The following is a 13,763-nucleotide window of genomic DNA, read 5'->3' as shown; positions in this document are numbered from 1 at the left end:
AGCACGTAGAGTGAGTGAGTATGGTTTTACGCTTTCAGCAATATTCCAGCAATATCATGGCGGGGGACACCAGAAATCGGCTTCACACATAGTACCCATATAGAGTGAGTGTTATGACCTAACCTTGGTTGGTGGTGATCGTTAGCCTGTGTTTATAATGTGCCGTAGAATGATGGTATATTCTTTAGCCCTCTCAAACTAGTTTTAACAGAAATCTCTGATAGTCTAATTATTATACTGCGCTCAGCTGACAGGACTTGAAACAGCATAAATGTCCTTGCTGTAAATGTAAACATCATTATTTTCCCAATACATTAATGGCGGTCTGTATTAATGGAATCTGGACCAGGCAAACCAGTGACTATGCAGTCGCATCTTACGACCCGCAGTGATTTTGAAGTTCGTTTCAGTGCGGAGATACTGCGAAAAGCTCTAATGTTTTGCAGTTAACTCAGTTAACTGAACGAGGGGCGTGTGGCTCACTGGTAACCCTTCTGACGATTGGTTATGTAATAAATTCATATGATTAGACATCTAGCTCCTTTTATAAGGACAAGGAATATCTTGTGGTATTCACATCGACTGCTGTCAGGATGAAGTTTGTGATAATTCTTGCGGTTTTGGCTCTCCTCTCTGCTGGTATGTAAACAATTTATTGTTGTGTTTTCTGTGTATAATACGTCATTGAAAGCCGAAGTTACCCCTATTTCCATTCTCTCTTATGAACATGTTCCTATCATTCTGAATCTCTGTGTAAGATCTTTATATGAAACAGACTTCTATTTCTATTTTCTGTGGTGAATATGTGAAAGGGGATTGCTATTCGATCATTAATAAACGACATCAGGTCATCGATATATCTGAGACTAAAGTTCCGATAATGCACAATTATTGCTCTTTGGGACGTCCAGTGCCTGTTCTATTTCCACAGATCCTGCTTATCATACATTGTGCTCTGAGTAACTTTCATGGGACATGTGTGATATTTTTGTACCAATTGTCCTGAACGGTTTGAAGACAGAGTATCCGGTTTTGAGTGGCTTAAAAAGAGGGAGAGTGAACCTGTACCAGCACGAGAGTGCCTTACCCCATCGTGCAGGAACGTATTCGAGCCAGTCATGGATGTCCTGGATACACCAGCGTCGGAGCTGCTCATTGAAGATGGCCGTCTAAGTCTTGATTGCAGGTCAGGATGAGAATTGTAAGATTAAAACATATTTAAAATATGTATATAATAAGGTGTTTTGATTTGCGCTGGTTCAAACGCTCTTGTTATATTGCAATAGTACATTGCACATAATGCTTAAAAATTATTTTGGTAAGATGGGACATGTGTTGTTTGGTAATGGAATCGTTGCAAAACGTGAGTGACAAGAAAAGAGTATGCACAAGGCTGTGATAAGATGGATTACTTCTCCTAGCAGCAGTGACATGAGTGATTTTTAGTGACCCATTCCCACATACCTCACAGTTGGAATCTGTTTTGGTAGAAATTCGAGTCGGATTATTCCCTGTCGTTGACGGCTTACATTCAATGTTCACATTGTCAAAGAGTTTCCAAATTTCACAACTTTCAAACATGCTCTTTCAGCGAAGATTTCAAATATCGTCTTATACCTCTGGTATCACAGTAGTACAAGGCCTTATCAAATCTTTCAAATGTTTTGCATGGTGTAATAAATGCTCGCGTTTTCTGCATTTCCCTTCCCTAACCATCATTTCCCTTCCCTTCATCCTCCCTAATCATCATTCATCATTTCCTTCCTAATCATCATTTCCCTTCCCTAATCATCATTTCCCTTCCCTAATCATCATTTCCCTTCATTTCCCTTCCCTAACCATCATTTCCCTTCCCTAATCATCATTTCCCTTCCCTAATCATCATTTCCCTTCCCTAATCATCATTTTCCTGCTTTTGCTTTCATAATCAACTTCGGACAACGTCATGTTTTGACGTACGTACTTTCAACTTCGACACATCCGTGTTTACTCGTGAAGGTCCGGGTTAGAATACTGATCTTCAGTAACCCATGCTTGTCGTAAGAGGCCACTAACGAGATCGGGTGGTCAGGCTCCCTGACTTGGTTGACACATGTCATCGTATCCCAATTCGCAGATCGATGCTCATTCTGTTGATCACTGGATTGTCTGGTCCAGACTCGATTATTTACAGACCGCCGCTATATAGCTGGAATATTGCTGAGTGCGTCGTAAAACTAAATTCACTCACTATTGAATTACTTGGGGTTTTTAAATGAACAAACTTGTTTCCAACTCCTCAGTCATTACATCATGTAAAACTGTTTGCTGTTACATTCCACATGGACCAAGTCGCTTTTGGGGAAGTGGATGGAACGTTTGGAATAGCCATCTTTGAATTGTCATCTCAAAGTGAAAAAGCGCATCTGTAGTTAATTACTCGATACACCCATCCTTAAAACCACATATAGACACTTTTTGCTTGTCGTCAAGTAATTATGACGGTCGTGAAATTACGTTAGAAGATGATACTTGACTGCCGCTCGGATGCTGCAAACACACACACACACACACACACACACACACACACACACACACACACACACACACACACACACACACACACACACTGCCACACACACACACACACACACACACACACACATGGCTATTGAAGGGAACTTAACGATGTGAAATCAATCCAGTTTTGCCACCCACACCTACATGTCCACATCACACTGGTTGATACCGGTATTTCGAAATTGGTTGTGTCGAACTTCAGGTTGTCTCGAAGTTGATATTCGGTTTTCTGCATTTCCCTTCCCTAACCATCATTTCCCTTCCCTAATCATCATTTTCCTTCCCTAATCCCTTTTGCTTTCATAATCAACTTCGGACAACGTCATGTTTTGACGTACGTACCTTCAACTTCGACACATCCGTGTTTACTCGTGAAGGTCCGGGTTAAAATACTGATCTTCAGCAACCCATGCTTGTCGTAAGCGGCGACTAACGGGATCGGGTGGTCAGGTTCGCTGACTTGGCTGACACATGTCATCGTATCCAAATTGCGCAGATCGATGGTCATGCTGTTGATCACTGGATTGTCTGGTCCAGACTCGATTATTTACACACCGCCGCTATATAGCTGGAATATTGCTGTGTGCGGTCGAAAACTAAACTCACTCACTCACTCACATCCGTGTATTATTGTTATCTGCCGTCATGTCTACCGCATGATGTTATAATGTGACTTTCAGTTGTGACATGTGGCCTCCTCTTTTTTTATCCTACAAACCCTTTGCGCTGATTTTACGATTATATCACATTAAGAGAAAACAATTAACGTTATAAGATTTTGCAAGTATATATTTGTTATACCATTTTGTCCTTTCAGCCGACAGACACTGAATGAAGCAGACGAATGCACAAACCCTTCATCGTTCTTGTGTGATTCACCATACCAAATAACTCTGAAAGTTAACGCTGCCCTCAATATCTTCTGTAGAAACAAAGCAGGTACATGCAGTTTGGGCATTTCTACAATGAACATCATGTGAACTGTCATGTCGAGTACGACATTCAGTGTTAATAATGTAACTATGCACTAGATGGCCAACTCATCACAGGGTGTTCACAAGGTCCATCATGTCCGAAGTGATAAAGGATAAGTATGGAAGAGTGGCTTTCATATGGAATACGAGAACGGACATTGTCGCGTTGTCGCATTGTCGCGATGTCGCCCTCTCAAAAACAAGCAGAATGAGGCAAAATTAACCAAAGCGCGACAATGCGACAACGCGACATGCGGATCAATTCAATTCAGCAGAGAAGACCTGTTAAAACATCACATTGACAACACGACCCATGGAAACACTGTTTTCTCTAAATCCACGTTACAGTCCACAACCTTCATGTCGAAGTTGAATGTGTTGTAAGTACTTCGAGCTATCCCAGATTCCACAAAACCGAAAATGATGACCAGAGAAAGCATACTTTTACTTCTTGACAGTTGTAAGTTCGACATATCTAACTCAACGATATTTGATTGTATTATGACGTCGGATATTATGTGTTTCGTTTAATTATATGTTTATCAGATATCGAGAAGGAACCATCCTGCTGGACCAATAGCAATCTGCTGAGAACTACAATGGCATGTTATAATGATGACAGGTAGGACATTCTGTACGATACCATATCAATACAATAAGATTATGCTTGGCAGGAGTTCTGCTGTGTGACGTCAGGCAACGAAAACAAATTTGTAAATGGTGGGTGCTACAGGTGAGGCAGGACATCGAGAACACCGGGTGTCATCACTGCTTTTAAGGGATCTATTCATATACTTTGAAGGCTACTTTGCCCTTCACGCCAAATGAAATCTATCTGATGGCTGGATATGTTCTTGCCTTGACGTTCTATAGTGATACGGGTAGGTGATGCGCGCACTCAATCTCTCAGTTTACTGAGTTGACACACTGAGTGTTTTAACTGACAAAACACATCTGTCCACCCGTAGAGTTGCACAATTGACACGGTTTAACCTACATGTACACCTCGTAACGTGGTTGTTGGCCTTTCTAACACAAACCAAACCGAAACATTAACATAGGTACCTACTTCGTCGACCAGATATGGATAATTGTTGTCCACACATGTATAGTCTGACTACAGGGAGGTCTATGGTGCGTGTGTTGAACGACGTGTGGGCAACCTTACTGAGTGCTCTGGAATCGCAGGGGCCATCATGAGGGAGCTGATGTTGGCACTGCTTGAGTAGATGTCTGGATACAGATCGTTATGAAACAACTGGGACCGGGCTTTTCATGTAAGAAATGGTTTTATTATACAATAAATTGTTCTGCACGTGCTTTGTCGCTTCAGATATTTTTTAAATGATTGACGTTGAAATTCAGTTCTTTCGTTGCTACCATCACGGTGTTGAAAGGGGTACTATATATAATACGAATTATAGCAATACCAATTTATTGCCGATTGAGACTTACGTTGACATGTATTATATGACGCTATTGTCATTTATTCCATTTACCCATAAAAATGTGTGACCCTTTGAAGAGAGCGTCAGAGCCAGGCACGTTTTACCTGACTGTGTAGATTGTTGTGTATGTTGTTTTTGGGGGGTTGTTTTTGCTGATTGGTGACCAAAGTGATGATGTAACTCCTGCTGGGAATTATGCAGAAATAGGCAGCATGATCTCAAGTAAGGTGGTCCAACTTTGGTTGCTACTGGTCCAGTTTAAACTTCTACTAAATGCTTAGAAATGACTTCCTCGGCAATGTAGGAAGTCCCGTTCCGTCGAATGTCAGCCTTGCCACCACTCTTGCCTTGTTCAGACATTTACACATATCCACATTCACATCTTCCTTCATGTCCCCATGTCACGCACTTGTTGTATCCAATGAAGATGCGCAGATCGTCCCTGCACAACACATACTCCGCGTCTCCACTCATCAACCCATTGGGACTGAAAGTGGTGTGTTCTAGAGATCAGTAAATAGATTAAACAAACTCTCTGGTTCAATCACTCGTGAGAGTCTGTAATAGTGACAGGCGAGTTTTGTTTACAGCTTGGATCTTGGTAATTTAATTCCGTGTTTTGCTCGTGACAAATCAGTCCAGTTTGACCGTCTCTCTTCTAAGTCTATCACCTCAAGAATGTAACACAACACTGGACAAGACAATATCAGATGTGTTGTTCATCATAAAAACAACAACATGTATACGGCGCCTTAGACTCGACAACAAAGAGTTATCTTCCGCATTAATGTATACATTTGGGGAAGGTAAAGTATTCCCTGAAGTGTGTTCGGTAACTAATAAAACGAACGCTAGAATTTAATAACTTTCACAGTGAACTACCGTAAACGAAGAACATCTAGATCTCAGTGACAAAAACAATGTTGTTAGAGTGTGATTGTAGCACAACTGCCGGGGACATTTCCATCCCAGAACAATATGTCTGGTAAGTCTGTTGTTGTATAGCACACAAGTCAATGTCGCGATCCAGGCTAACAAAGTCCCATGATGGACCCTTCAGTTCAGTGGTTCAGTAGCGAGTAGACCCTCCACATGATCGGATGCGTTTTCGCCTTCGAGGCAACAGTTCTAGTTGTTGTAGGGCCGGGGCAGCTGTAGATGTCACAATTCATGATCCAAAACATCTTCCAGTTACACTGATCTGCACAGGAAACTCAAATAGAAGACACGAAAGATGACATCGTCACATCTATTAATATCTCTTAGGGTCATCGTAAGATGGCACAGTCACCTCTATTATGGTCATCGTAAGATGACACAGTCACCTCTATTATGGTCATCATAAGATGACACAGTCACCTCTATTATGGTCATCGTAAGATGGCACAGTGACATCTGTTAAGGTCATATACGGTTACAACCCTATCCCAATTGTAGTCGTATCTGTTGTTACCAGAGGTATTGAGACGGAAATCCGCCATCTTTTTTTATGACGTCATCAACACCTGGCCTATTGTTTGAGTCTATTGTTAGAAAAGGCCTCTAGTAACAGTCTATATTTAGACCATGACTATATTTAGAATAGGCCCTGATAACAGTCTATTTTTAGACTTCTCCCTAGTCTATAGTGAGACGATGACCCATGTTGTACATGGGTTTTCCCAACAACATATTTTTAGACTCAGGTCAGTAGTATAGGCCCCCAAACAGTCATCCATGTCATTCCAACTTCAGTCGTCAGAGAGAACGTCTCCTCTCCGTGAATAACTGTTCTATGCTCTTGACTCAACTGGTTCTGGTTCTGTTTACCTTGAAGACAGAAAATGGAAGCAGTTCAGCGTGATATCCTTAGGAAGAACCACTCCGATCTCGTGACAAGTATACAGCATGTAGAAGAGGTGGTCGACAAACTGGTACAGTTTGAGTGCTTACTTGCCTCATGAAAGCTGAGATTATTGACAAACCGCAAACCTCATTTGATCGAGTCAGAGAACTGCTATCCATGTTACCCAGGCGAGGACCTCAAGCTTACTCCCTCTTCTGTAAAGCTTTGGAGGAATGTGGATAGGATACAAGCCATGACATTGTTGGGTCTTGAGACAAAAAGACAGAGCTACAGGATCCTCGTTGTCATTTACATCTGGGGGACGACGTCTATGTGACAGCCAAGACATGGGATGATGTACTGAACATTCATGTGAGGAAGTACCTACCCAACCAAGAGAAGAAGTGTACCCGAGTGACATGACCTACCCAACCAAGCGAGGCATTGTGCTGAGTTTGAAACACTTGGTGGAACTCCCAGGAGCTATTCGATTTATTGAGGAGGCTGTCAAGGAAGGGAAACTTAGCTCCCAATGGCATTTGGGAGCTAATGTGTTTGTTGTCATGGATAGCACAGGCATAGAGATTCGACAGTGTTGTTGGGATAACTCTATGAAATCTATGGTTCCTCGTGCCAATCATGATAACTGATAATGATCTCTACACAGGCCAACACAGTCAACTAACTCATAATGGTCCCAACCCAGAACAACAGAATTACCTATATGGTGATGATCTTCACAAAGACTAAAGCAGTCAACTAACTCATAATGATCATCACGCAGAACAACAGAATTGATCTTCCACAGTCAACTAACTCATAACGATCGTTACACAGAACAACAGAATTGATCTTCACATAGACCAACACAGTCAACTAACTCATAACGATCGTTACACAGAACGGAATTACCTACATGATAATGATCTTTACATAGATGAACACAGTCAATTAACTCATGATGATCCACAGATCAACAGTCTCCAAACTGATAATGAGCCTGACACAGATCAGCACAGTCATCTAATTTACATGGTAATGATCCACGGCATGGATGCGTGTTGCTCACTGATAATGATCCATTATGAAATATGGCTCATTATTACATGTATAGTAATAGGCACGTTTATATCGCTTGAAACATATCTAGCAGGATATAGCGTAATCATTTCTTTAATGCATCACTAATTTATGTATTCCTTTTGGTATGGCCGGAGGTGTAAACGGAAATAATAATGAAGGTGTTTGTATAGTGCTATCTCCACATCACTGAAGGACATGTTCCAAATACATCATTATGGAATCCTGGAAGGGACATTGTCGCGTTGTCGCATTGTCGCGTTGTCGCCCTCTCAAATACAAGCAAAATTAAACAAAACGCGACACGCGACACGCGACATCGCGACATCGCGACAACGCGACATTTCGCCCATTTGTCGCATTGTCGCGATGTCGCGTGTCGCGTTTTGAATATTAAATATTTCATTCCTACAAAGGGCGACACGCGACATAGCGACAATTTTCAAGGTCAAAATATGTCGCGTTGTCGCGCGTCGCCCTATGTAAGATGTGTAAAAACAGCCTAAAATTTACTAAAACGCGACAACGCGACATTTTGATGAAATGTCGCGTTGTCGCATTGTCGCGTGTCGCGCTTTGTTAAAATATTGAGTATATATACATAGTATGTATGATAACATATGACTAGATAACGCGACACGCGACATATAATGTCGCATTGTCGCGTGTCGCGTTTTAGTGAATTTTTAGGCTTCTTTTTACACATCTTAGAAATGTCGCGTTGTCGCGATGTCACGTGTCGCGTTTTGGTTTATTTTGCCTCACTGTACTTGTTTTTGACAATGCGACATAGCGACAATGTCCCTTCTAGGATTCCATACATCATAGCATAGATAGACAGACAGGCAGACAGACAGACAGAGACATAGATAGAGAAGACAGACAATAGTTATGACAATTAGTTGTCGCGTCGGAAACTGATCAATGTTGTTTAGACTGGAAGTCCTTTCATCCAAAGACACACACTGTTTCAAGAACCATTCGAGGGGTAGAACATTTCTATAATTAATCAACCTACGTAATTGTTCTTACCTGAACTTGGACAATACATGTATTTTGTTTCACTCTCTGTAGAAGTGCACATACATAATATGATCTGCCTCGTATTGATCACATCCCTTCATATTAATGGGGCCAGTTTGTTATGCCCGCGAGTGACAGCTGCTGTCTTGGGTTTCCGTTCATTACATTACAGCTTCATTGTCGACAGAAAAACTGCACAACGTGAGAGCGATGGAAGGGAAATATTGTACAGCGACAGAATGAGTGAGTGAGTGAGTGAATAGTGTTTAAAGCAAAACATTCAAGCTGCATACGGTGAAGCAGTTGGAAATTTACTATTCTTACCTTAATACTTGGGCAAGTAATTTCATCAGTTAATTTAATACGGATGTGCTTCGTACACTATATGTTAATTTACAGTGGAATATCCCTTTTAAATGGCACGTGACTGGTGGCTAGAGCTTCCAGTACAAACACCATATTTCCGGTCATTATAGGTATCTATTTCTTTCGTTCATAAGTAAGGGTGATGACTGAACCTTAGTTGGTGGTGATCTCTAGCCTGTTTTATACTATATCGTCTGAGTAAGTGACGCCACGGTCAGCATAATTTTGACAATATATCAATGGTGGTCTGTCACAATGGAATTTCGACCAGGCAAACCGGTGACTAAACCATGGCACACGATCCACACCATGCACGTGGGTGCACGGCGACAATCAATCAAACAAATCAGCGTGATCTGGTCAAATGCAGTCGCCTTATACGACAAACAATGATATTTCAAGTTTGCTTCCACATTGAGCACGTAGACTGAATGAGTATGGTTTTACGCCGCTTTTAGCAATATTCCAACAATATCACGGCGGGGGACACCAAAAATGCTTTTCACACAAAGTACTCATGTGGGGAATCAAACCCGGGTCTTCAGCGCGACGAGCAAACGTATAATCACTAGGCTATCCCACCATGTCTCTGCGCGTAGAAGCTCCTAACAGCGCTAATGTTTTGCAGTTATCTGAACGAGGGGCGTGCGGTGAACTGGTAACCTTGACGGTTGGTTAAGCAATGGTGGACATTTACCCTCTATATGAGGACAAGGAATATCCTGTGACATTAAGTACAACGACTGTTGATGCACATCGACATCAGGATGAAGTTTGTGATAAGTCTTGCGGTTTTGGCTCTCCTCTCTGCTGGTACATTTTATTGTTGTGTTTCTCTGTGTATAACACGTCATTGAAAGCCGAAGTTACCCTTTTTTCCATTCTCTCTTGTGAACAGTTTTCTGTTATTCTGAATCTCTGTGTAAGATCTTTATATGAAAGAGATTTCTATTTCTTTGTCAGTGTGGAGATTATGGAAAAGGGAGATTGTCATTTGATCATTAGTAAAGGACATCAGGTCATCGATATGTCTGAAACTTAAGTTCAGATAAAACACAACTGTTGCTCTTTGAGACGCCTACTGGCTGTCCTAATGTCCTGTCTCTACAGGTCCTGCTTTTTACATATTGTGTTCATATAACTTCATGTTGCACACGTTATATTGTTGTACCAATTGTCCTGAACTGCTTGAAGACAGAGTGTCTGGTCGGTCCCTGCGTAATCGTTCCGTGGTTATCAGTTTGCTATTATGTCCATTTAGGTGATAAACATCATGTGTTGGCCAATTTCCGGGTGTTATTGAATATTTGAAGCACGGGAATTCATTTGAAATGTTCCCGTACTTCAAATACTCAACAACACCCGGAAGTTGGCCAACACATGATGTTTATCGACATTGTAAACACAAAAGTAAACCAAAAGGTCCACACGCGTTTTTGTTTCTGAACTCATTGACATCAAGTACGGGTACAGCAGTGAAATGTCATCAGCCGGCCGTTTCGGCAGCCTCCCATGGTAGCATTTGTAACTGCTTATTTGTAACGTCATTCTGACTTTACGTCACAATATGATTTGAATGACGTCACCACTGCTGAAGACGTCACAATACAATGGTGTGTGCGATGTTTGTACGTATTAATACGCAGCGAATGGTCTTGCAGTTTCCGGGAATCGAATACCATTCGATCATGTTTTTCAACCAATCAGATTAAAGAACACAGTGACTTTTGGTTTACAATCTCGGATAATTCGATGCGTCTGCGTAGGTCCTTCAGCTTCGACACACCGGTGTCCAACTGCTGTGTGCCCTCATGTCTGCCGCATGATGTTGATATTGTGACTTTCAGTTGTAGCATGTGGCGTCCTCTTATTTTATCTTACAAACCTTTTGCGCTGGTTGTGAGAGCAAGATTTAAGATTTTATTATCTCACATTAAGAGAAAAAAGTTAACATTATAACATTTAGTAAAAATATATCTGTTATACCGTTTTGTCCTTTCAGCCAACAGAATCTGGATCAAGCAGAAGAATGCACCAACCTTTCATTGTTCCTGTGTGATTCACCATACCAAGTAGATCTGAAAGTTAACGCTGCGCTCAATATCTTCTGTAGAAACAAAGCAGTTGTACGTGCAGTTTGGAGATTTCTACTGGGGAGAGAAGGCTCCATTTATGATGGAAATTATTTATTTTATTATTTTTTGCTGATATATGTTTTTCCACAAAGAATATTTCTTTTAGAGTTTTTATATAGAAAGTTAGATTTGGAAGCATATTTTTAATACAGCATAAGTGAATATGTCTCTTTGCAGCAATGATGATGTGATTTAGTAATCTATTTTCATGTTGAGTACCAAACCAAATCATGTTTTTGATAATTTCAATGGATGTGGATAATAATTGTTAAGCCAAATTTGTAGGTTTATCCAAAATGTTTGAGTCTCCTGACATTCCCAGTACACATGACACACACTCTCATTTACATCTTTGCAAAAACAACACAAACTGTTGTCAATTTTTTTCATTTTGAACAATTCCTTTTTTGTGTAAATAATACCTTGTAGAAATCTACATTGAAAGTCTATAAGCTTTGTATCTTGCAATCCCTTTCTATATACTGTAATAGATCACCAACCTATCACAGGGTATTCACTATTCAGAAGGTCATGTGAAGGCAATAACAACATTATACACAGGAAGCGCAAAATCCAAAACAACCCTGTAAGGTTATAACAAAAGTAGCTCCTGAGTAAAGTAATCTTAACGAGTTCACACCTAATTAACTGAAAGGGTGGGCTGTCCCTGTCTGGCACATGCCCTCCACACACTTTCCCTGTGTGGCACTTGTAATCAGTGATGTGTGACAGACGCAAGTGCCACAGAGGGAAACCATCCATGTGATGAAGGGTTGAACATAGTCATAAAGTGTGGGACAGTGGCTTTCAAGTCTTCATCACAATACGTGAAATGGATTGAAAATCATGCAGGTCAGTTCAATAGCGAATACATGTTTAAAAATCAGCACATTGACAACACGACCACTGTTTAACAATGTCAAAATTTGTTCTATGTGTCTCCAATATGTCTTTGAATATGTAGTAAATTCTTCGAGTTATCCAGGGTTTGACAATGGAAAATGATGAATAGAAAAAGCAAGGTTTTACTTCTAGACAGCCGCAAATTGACACACGCCTATGCTCGACACAGCATTGTTTTATACAATGACGTCGGATATTATGTGTTTCGTTTAATCATATGTTAAACAGATATCGAGAAGGAGCCATCCTGCTGGACCAGTAGAAACCTGGTTGGGGCTACAATGTCATGTTATAATGATGACAGGTAGGGAACTCTAACTTCTACGATGCGATATCAATACAATAAGATCATGGTAGGATATCTGCTGTGTGGCGTCAGGCAATGAAAACGTATCCTTGTAATATGCAAATTTGTAAATGGTGGACTTGCTTACCGTTTTTGCGAACACCAGGACATCATGATTTTCAGTGATCTATTCATATACACTGAGAGCCACGTTGCCCTTTACGCCAAATTGAATCTATTTGAAGGCTGGATATGTTCTTGCAATGACGTTCTATAGTGTCACGGATAGGTAATGTGTGCATTCAGTATCTGAGTTTACTGAAGTGACACACTGAGTGTTTTAACTGACAGAGCTTATCTGTCCACCAATAATAGAGTTGCTCACCTGAACACCTCTTAACATGGTCGTTGGCATTTCTAACACAAACCATACCTACAAAGTAACAGACCACACATGTATATTCTGACTACAGGGAGGTCTATGGCGCGTGTGCTGAACGACGTGTGGGCAACCTTACCGAGTGCTCTGGAATCACCGGGGCCATCATGAGGGAGCTGATTTTGGAACTGGTTGAGTAGATGTCAGTGGATACAGATCGTTATGGAACAACTGGACCTTTCATGCAACAGATACTTGTGTTATACAATAAACTGTTCTGCACGTGTGTTTTCATTGTTCGGCTATTTTTTTATATGATTGACGTTGAAATGAAGTTCTTTCTTGCTACTCGGTGTTGAAAGGGTCATTTTCTAAAATAGGAACTATCAATGATTTTGATGCAAGTTTTATATTGGCGTGTATCATATGACGCTATTTAGCTAAACTGTCTTTTATTCCATTTACCTATGAAAATGTGTGACCCTTATGAAGAGAGCGTCAAAGCCAGGCACGTGTTACTTGACAGTGCAGATTTTTGTGCAGATTGTTGTGTTTTTGTTTTGCCTTTTCGTTTGTTTTTGTTGATTGGTGACCAAAGTGATGGTGTAAATCCTGCTGGGACTTATGCAGAAATACGTAGCATGATCCCAAGTAAGGTGGTCCATGTTTGCCGATGGCGTCGAGAGAGTTTGGAGAATTGTTTTGCAGGAGCTTGTTATTACAAGAACAGAGGAAAGGGGAAATCCATTCAATACAGGTGATATTTGCTGATTACAATTGTCTCA

The 13,763-nt window shown here is 40.9% G+C and overlaps 1 protein-coding gene across 1 annotated transcript; it reads left to right on the top strand.

The window, feature by feature from the left end:
* The first annotated feature begins 577 nt into the window (after window positions 1-577).
* On the top strand, window positions 578-13,226 carry LOC124274549. The gene is made up of 5 exons (XM_046709912.1): window positions 578-639; window positions 1,018-1,186; window positions 11,278-11,399; window positions 12,542-12,617; window positions 13,073-13,226. Exons 1-5 carry the CDS (start codon window positions 594-596, stop codon window positions 13,176-13,178), a joined length of 519 nt encoding a protein of 172 aa, XP_046565868.1. The 5' UTR covers window positions 578-593; the 3' UTR covers window positions 13,179-13,226.
* The last annotated feature ends 537 nt before the right edge of the window (window positions 13,227-13,763 follow it).

The sequence above is a fragment of the Haliotis rubra genome, unplaced genomic scaffold, assembly GCF_003918875.1.
Source record: "Haliotis rubra isolate DU_JTF1 unplaced genomic scaffold, ASM391887v1 Scf192, whole genome shotgun sequence".
Taxonomy (NCBI): domain Eukaryota; kingdom Metazoa; phylum Mollusca; class Gastropoda; order Lepetellida; family Haliotidae; genus Haliotis; species Haliotis rubra.
This window is presented reverse-complemented; position numbering and strand designations above follow the sequence as displayed.

Coding starts and splice junctions, on each gene's coding strand:
- LOC124274549 (XM_046709912.1), top strand. CDS start 594: ATGAAGTTTGTGATAATTCTTGCGGTTTTGGCTCTCCTCTCTGCTG. Junction 640..1,017: donor TTTGGCTCTCCTCTCTGCTG/GTATGTAAACAA, acceptor AACGGTTTGAAG/ACAGAGTATCCGGTTTTGAG. Junction 1,187..11,277: donor CGTCTAAGTCTTGATTGCAG/GTCAGGATGAGA, acceptor TTGTCCTTTCAG/CCAACAGAATCTGGATCAAG.